The sequence below is a fragment of the Neovison vison genome, chromosome 13 (genome assembly GCF_020171115.1).
Source record: "Neovison vison isolate M4711 chromosome 13, ASM_NN_V1, whole genome shotgun sequence".
Classification (NCBI taxonomy): Eukaryota; Metazoa; Chordata; class Mammalia; order Carnivora; family Mustelidae; genus Neogale; species Neogale vison.
Genome location: NC_058103.1, coordinates 214,122 through 222,073, shown reverse-complemented (window position 1 = coordinate 222,073; position 7,952 = coordinate 214,122). Strand labels below are relative to the sequence as shown.

The 7,952-nt window shown below is 45.1% G+C and overlaps 1 protein-coding gene across 1 annotated transcript; it reads right to left on the bottom strand.

The window, feature by feature from the left end:
- Positions 1–3,938: 3,938 nt before the first annotated feature.
- LOC122893997 (disintegrin and metalloproteinase domain-containing protein 29-like) lies at positions 3,939–6,185 on the bottom strand. Its single transcript, XM_044231353.1, has one exon. The coding sequence runs from the start codon at positions 6,147–6,149 to the stop codon at positions 3,939–3,941; it is 2,211 nt and encodes a 736-aa protein (XP_044087288.1). The 5' UTR covers positions 6,150–6,185.
- Between the last annotated feature and the right edge of the window lie 1,767 nt (positions 6,186–7,952).

The window sequence follows — 7,952 nt, the reverse complement described above, 5'->3', positions numbered from 1 at the left end:
CTCCTGGCTTGCACGCACCTCTCTCAGGGTATGCTGTGGGCCGTGCGTGTATCTCAGGCTCTGAGAGGGGGGCGCAGGTCCAAAAGTTCCAGGCTGGGCCTTCACGTACCTCTCTCAGGGGAGAGTTTGGGGCAGGCATCTCAGGCTCTGAAACAATGGCACAGGTCTAAGAGCAAGGAGTGGGCCTTTGTACCCCTCTCTCGGGGGGGGGGAGGGGTGCGCATGTCTAAGGCTCTGTAGCAAGGCTCCCCGTTCTGCCTTCTGGCGTTGCTCCCAGCCCCTCACAGGAGCCAGACCCCACACAATCTCAGGCACACTGGCAGCTCAGGGACCAAGACCTGGTTTCTCCGCCGCACTCTCTCTGGCTCAGTGGCAGGGGAGGCTGTCCTGGGTCTGAGGACTTAAGCCCCTGTCCCTAGCTTCCCTGATTCCCACAATTTCCCCCACCCCACCCCCAAAATCTTTTTCTCTTTTGGAGTGCTTTCAACCAGTCTCCAAGTTAATGCTTGTCCCCAGATGCAGGGCACTCTCATATTAGGGATATTACTTTTCAATCAGTCACCTCTGGTGGCTCCCTCCCCCTTTTGTTTATCTTCCAATATCAGTCCAATGTTCCCACTCTGTTTTATCTGCCCACTGGCATCTTCTGCCCCTGTAGAGATCCAGACGTTTATAATCCTGATCTCAGTTTAATTTCATGGGTCATCGGAGTTCTTTGGTAGGTAATCAGCTCACTTTAGGGTACAGTTTGAAAAGGTGCCTCTTCCTATTTCCCCATCATGTCCCCCTCTCAGAATCTATACTTTCAATGTCATTCTGCTCAATATTCCTCTGGCATTTTTCAAAAAGCTGGAACAAATAATCCTAAAATTTGTATGGAAACAGAAGAGACCCCAAATTGCTAAGGGAAAGTTGAAAAAGAAAAACAAAACTGGGGTCAAGCTTTATTACTGTTTGGGTCCATTATCAAAGGAACAAGATGGAGACAAAGTGAAGTTATGCAAAGCTTTATTCTATGCCAAGCAGCAGAAGTCAGACTGACCAGCCAGGGCTGCCTCCAAAGAGAGCTACCCCACCCTAATCTCACAGGCTGGTTTTTTAGGGCATAACCACAGACCTCAAGGTACGTGGCTTCTATTGTTAAGGTGTTTACTCCTGGAATTGATACCCAGAACTGACACCAGGAACTACTGGGGCGTTTATTCCCAGAATGAAGTCCATGGGTGTAAACAACAATATGGTTACCTTGGCAATATGGGGTCATTCTAGCTAAGCAGGCCCTAATAGTTAAACAAATTTCAACATTAAATTGGCACTAACAATTAAAAAGCTGTGATCACCAAGACAGCATGGTACTGGCACAAAAACAGACACTTAGACTAGTGGAATAGAGTAGAAAGTCCAGATATGGACCCTCAAATTTTATAGTCAACTAATCTTCAACAAAACAGGAAAAAATATACAGTGGGAAAAAGACAGTCTCTTCAATAAATGGTGCTGGGATAATTGGACAACAATGGGTAGAAGAATGAAACTTGACCATTCTCTTACACCATATACAAAGATAAACTTGAAATGATAAAAGACCTCAACATGAGGCAGGAATCCATCAGAATCCTAGAGGAGAACACAGGCAGTAACCTCATCAAAATAGGCCACAGCATCTTCTTTCAGGACATGTCTCCAAAGGCAAAACAAACAAAAGTGAAAATGAACCTTTGGGACTTCATCAAGATTAAAAGCTTCTCCACAACAAAGGAAACAGTCAACAAAACAAAGAGGCAACCCACAGAATGGGAGCAGATATTCGAAAATGACACTACAGACAAAGGGCTTATATCCAAGATCTATAAAGAACTCAAACTCAAGACACACAAAATAGATAATTATTTCAAACAATGGGCAGAAGACATGAATTGACACTTCTCAAAGAAGGCATACAAATGGCTATCAGACACATGAAAAAATGTTCCTCATCACTAGCCATCAGGGAGATTCAAATTAAAACCACATTGGGATACCACCTCACACCAGTTGAATGGATAAAATTAACAAGACTCTAAAAAACGTGTGTTGGAGAGGATGTGGAGAAAGGGGAACCCTCTTACACTGTTGGTGGGAATGCAAGTTGTTGCAGCCACTTTTGAAAACGTGTGGTGATTCCTAAAGAAATTAAAAATAGAGCTTCCCTATGACCCTGCAATTGCACTCCTGGGTATTTACCCCAAAGATACAGATGTAGTGAAAAGAAAGGCCCTCTGCACCCCAATGTTCATGGAAACAATGGCCACAGTCTACAAACTGTAGAAAGAACCAAGATACCCTTCAATGAATGAATGGATAAGGAAGATGTGGTCCATATACACTATGGAGTATTGTGCTTCCATCAGAAAGGATGAATTCCCAACTTTTGTAGCAACATGGACGGGACTGGAGGAGATTGTGCTGAGTGAAATAAGTCAAGCAGAGAGAGTCAATTATTACATGGTTTCACTCATCTGTGGAGCATAAGAAATAACACAGAGCTGGGGGAGCTGTAAAGGAGAAGGGAGTTGGGGGAAATTTGAGGGGGAGACAAACCATGAGTGACTGTGGACTCTGATAAACAAACTGAGGATTTTGGACAGTAGGGGTTGGGAAGTTGGGTGAGCCTGATGGAGGGTATTAAGAAGGGCACGTATTGCATGGTGCACTGGGTTTGGTGCATAAACAATGAATTCTGGAACACTGAAAAGAAATTTAAAAAAATTAAAATTTAAGAAAGAATAAAAACAAAACTGGTGGCTACCTCAGCTTCTGAGCTTCCATTTTGGGGAAATGAGACCTGCTTATTGATTTTGACTAAAAGTGAGGTTTCAGTACACCCTGCAATGGAAGTGGGGTCCCAGAATTTATGATGAACCAGTACAAGAAAAAAAGGGGACATGATTAACCAGGGAATGGATGGTCTCATCCTAGGTCACCAGGGAGGTAGCAAGCACCTAACTACATAGGGGTGGATGCGTCTGAAGTTCCTAATGTTTCACAGGCCCATCTCTTTGTGGTTATTTTTAAAGATTCCTGGGTGAAACAGAGATGGAATTACAGGCAGGCCATTATGTAAGGATGATGAGCATTGAGTGTTCCTGGGACTCTGTGCCCCATTCCAGGCAGCAGTTCAGAACAAGTTGATTTTTTTACCACACCTGTACAGCTGCTGTCACTTCTCAGCTTCCTGGAATGTAGACTAAGAAGGAAGTGAGGGATGATCTTCCTAGAGTTCTCTCTGGATTCCAGAGTCATTAATTGGAACTTCTGCTTACCTTTCTGATTGACTTCATAGGATGCAACATTCAGGATCATGGCCTCAGTGTTCATTACTCAGAAATATTCTATCCAGGATGGCAGAGCTTGCACTAGTTCTTGGACCCAGAAAATTACTCTCCAGGGTGGTGCAATTTGCACTAATTGGGATCACACTTGAGTCACCCTTCCTGCCCAGAGCCACCCCAGTATGGGACAGACAGCATGGGTGTCGAGTAGCCCTCCATCACCCTGAACACTCTTTGGGACTGGAGAAGGAGAGATTACCTGGACAATGAGAAAATCCTCGCTGGTAATGAGCACCCTTTTGTAAAAATGTAATGAGTTTTCCCTGCAGGAGCCTGTTGCAACTTCCCTTAATTCTGCACCCAGGGACTTCACCCCAGCTGCTGACTCAGGTAAACTGGACACTGGGCAGTGTCTTGGGATCAGTGTGGGCTCTATTGTCTTACAAAAACATCGAGAACCCAGAATGTGCACTTTTCACAATTTATTTCAGAGTGCTTGTCAGTGATCTGTCACAGACTTGGTGTGAAAGTCAGGTGATATGTGTTGGTAACACTATGTCTCCTGCAGACCTCTCCTAACGTCAGCCACCTCCTCACTGTAGTTTCACTTATGCTCCTGCAGATTGCCTATTGTTGTTTAGGGGTCTGGAGGCTGATATCAGGACTGACTTCATCAGCTTTCTCTTCCACAACTTTAACTGTCTTGATTGTTCTTACATTTGTGGCAACGCCAAACAGAAATACAGCTATCAAGGCATAAATGCGACCAAAGACCACTCTCAGATATATCAGAGATTCATTACTTTGCCTGACTGACCGCATTTTACGTGGAGGGGGTCCACTGTCTGTGCTCCCCCCAGCACCTCTGTCAATGCAGCGTGGAGGATCCCAGCCTATGTGACAATGACAGTTCTTGTTATTGTTGCAAATCCCCCTGTGACTGCATTTCTCAGGTAAACAGTCATATTTCAGCTGAACATCCCTGGCAATGCAGAAGCCATCTATACAGATCTTTTCATGACCACAGGGGGTACCTGGTCTCACGTGACCAACATCATTTGCTCCTGTGGAGCGATGTGAGTCCAGCCCAAAACACCAGAACCCTGAGATTAGAGACTGATGGAATCCCACATGTTCTTGCAAGTGGGGGAGGTGAGTGACATTACCACACTGCAACCTTCCACAATAAATGTCTCCAATGGCACAGGCGTTAGGTTTCATTAACTCTTCTTTTCTACTGCAGTGTCCATATCTATTGCCTCTTCTATTTATGATATAGCAGGCATCTGAACCTTTCACAGCATTTTTTCCAAAGATTTCTTGGCAGTGCACAGTGCGGTCAGTGCAATTTCCATGATAGCAGTAGCCCACTTCGGTGCATGGGGTTCCATCTTGCATATAGAAATCATCAGGACATGCCAAGGACTTCCCACGGCAGTACTCGGGAAGATCACATATATTTTGGATTGGTCTGCAGAGTGTCCCAGGAGGGGAATAGGTGCAGTTTGTACAGCACCTGCCTGTATTGCATTTGCTGCCACTGGTGAACAAACAAGCATTTGTACAGCAGGGGTTGTTGTAACACTGTTTGAAGGAGCCACAGTCACACTCCTCACCTTGATCCACTATGCGGTTTCCACAACGATCATGGGTCAAGCTTTTATTTAAATATACCATTTGGGTGCTGAATAGACACCCACCTTTCCCACCACCCACTATATGCTGTACGTGAGTATAGGAACAGTTACTGAAGGAATCTGTCAGAGAAGGTTGTCTGTGCATAATGCACAGGGACCTTCTCTGGCAAGTACAAGTACTCTCATCATAATATAGACCTAAATTTCTTGCCACCTTTTGTGCTCCTGCAATTGACAATATTAAAAGGTGTCTGCCCAGGTAACCAAGCATGACAAGGTTTCGATTATTGCATATACCATATAAGGCAGGGTCATAATTAAGATCCTTTGGCCCATCTTTAATCACAATTATGGATGAATGTGGTATAATAAGTCTGTACACAACAAACTGATAGTGTCTAACATATGGACTAAAGTGAGCATTATAATTATTCATGATAACTGGATCTCTCTCATTATAAATAATAATGGATCCAATATAGTAATTCATATCAATACCTTGAAGGAATGTGTCAATTAAACTACATATCTTTATCAGGAATTGGGCACATTTTGACACGTTGTTGAACACAGTATACATTGAGTTGGAACTTAGGGCAAGTCCTTTCATATTTCCATTATGGGATGAATACATCTTACTAGAGATCCTGGGGACAACACTGGCATTTGCTTCAGAGAAAGGGGGGTCCATAATCTCCTTATGTCCCAGTTTATAGGTAGGTCCCATCACATTTGTATCTGTCACTATCTGAGAAACAATGTGCTCAAACCTTTGGGAATTGCTGAGGGGTTTGATTTCATAAGCAAGGTCATCCATCTTCAAGATACCTTCAAGACCCCCATAGCATGTGTCCACGGTGACCATGGAAAGAGGAATCTCCTCCAGGTAGCCAAGGTAGTAACAGTCTGGAGGGATGAAGGGGTAGTCCATCTGCAGGGCTCCTTGGTCATCCTGAGTCATCATCAGCAGATGTCTGGACCAAAATAGTTTCTTTCGCCGCATGTGGATAATGTGCCTCTTGCCCCCAAAATGCAGACTGTAGGACAGCCAGCCTGGCATCCGAACGCCTTTGCCATGGTACAGTTCCTTCCTGGGAATGACCACCTCAGAGGAGATGTAGCGCCATGATGGACGGCCTTGAGAACAATGGACAGGAGCCAGCCCTGCCCAGACAGCAAGGAGCAAGAGGAGTGCCTTCATGGTGACCTGACCAGCCAGGCGCAGGGCCCTGCTCAGGGATATCTGTCAGTGAGAATGGATCAAGAGAAGATCCTCAGTGAGGACCTGGCCTAAATCATCTGACAGAACAGAGGGATTCTTCAGGCTACCAGCACCCCACACCTGGGAGCCACCTGTGGAGATGAGGTCACAGTCACAGGGTGTGGCAGTGGGTGGGCCTACACATCAGTTCAGCTGGGGTGGATGTGTGAGAGGTGGGTGGACTATGTGCATGAGTACTTGCATGGATATGGGAAGGAAGTTGTATCCAGTAGCATCCCCATATTCAATAAATTCGATCTTTCCTTTAGATATTTGAATATGTAATATACTTTTCAAAATTTAATTTCTTTTCAGTGTAACAGAATTCTTTGTTTTTTTTACCACACCCAGTGTTCCATAAAATAGGTGCCCTCCATAATACCCACCACCAGGCTCCCACCCCCACCCCTTCAAAACCCTCAGATTGCTTTTCAGAGTCCATGTTTCATCTCCCCATTTAACTTCCCTCAACTCTCTTCTCCTCTCTATCTCCCCATGTCCTCTGTGTTGAATATGTAATGTAAATTTTAATGCAATAAACTCCTTTAACATTTCCATCTCTCGTGGTACTGCTGGGTCACTTTCTGTGGATTACCCCCCATCATTCACTATAAATATCACTGTTCCTTCTTCCACGGCATGTGGAGGTAGTCATTGCAAATTTTACCTTAGAATTATTGAAACTAATGTTTTGTAATGTTACATGTATTAGTATGTGTCTTATTATGATTTGGCATAAATTTGAGTCTTTGATCCTTTTGGTTTTTGCTTTTAACCTTCTTTGAGCTTACTGAGTAAAATATTCTCCAGGTTGTATGTTACTTTTTTTTTTTTCTCAAACCTGCTGGTGAGAACAGAAGATTCTGCTGATCACGTGTGAGACCCAGGAGTTGTTCCCACTAATCCTCTCTTTTGGTTCTTCTCTGGGATTTGGCAACATATTGTAAGGGCCTGGTTGTCCAGGGGGAGCCATTTTGTTGCAGTGAACTTAGAATGACCCTGCCTCTCCCAGAGGAACTTACTTGCAAAGCCTAGATACAAGGGCAGGTCAGGCCAGGTGAAGACATCCAATCAGTGGGGCGTGCATATATCCACTGAGGTGAGTTTAAATCCCACTGGCCACCTGTGTGTGGGCGGGACTCAACCACCCCTATAAAGGTTCGTTTGTGAGGCAGTAGGAGTGGGAGGAGTAGGAGAGCCGTCAGGAGGAGTAGAAGAGTCGTTGGAGGAGTAGAAGAGTCGTTGGAGGAGTAGGAGAGCTGTTGGAGGAGTAGAAGAGTCATAGAAGGAGTAGAGGAGTCATCAGAGGAGTAGGAGAATCGTCAGAGCTGGGAGAGCCGTCAGAGCTCTTGTAAGAGCTGTCAGAGCTGACAGAGCTATTGTCAGAGCTATCAGAATTGATAGAGCTCTAGTCACAGCTGTCAGAGCTGTCAGAGCCCTGAGACCCGCCAACGGCCCCACCGCCCCAAGCCGTGGCCCCAGGAAGCAGACTCACTGGAGCAGCTCCTGTCCGGGGAGTGGCCTCACCAGAGCAGCCCTTGTCCGGGAAGCGGCCCTGTCTGGGGAGCAGCCTTGTCCAGAGCAGCCACATTGGGAGCAGCCTTGCCGAGGTCATCATCATCACCTTTTCGTAAGAGACAGCGCTGACCGACAGTTTGATTCTTTATTTTTTTAATTTTTTTTAAATTTATTTTCAGCATAACAATATTCATTGTTTTTGTACCACACCCAGTGCTCCATGCA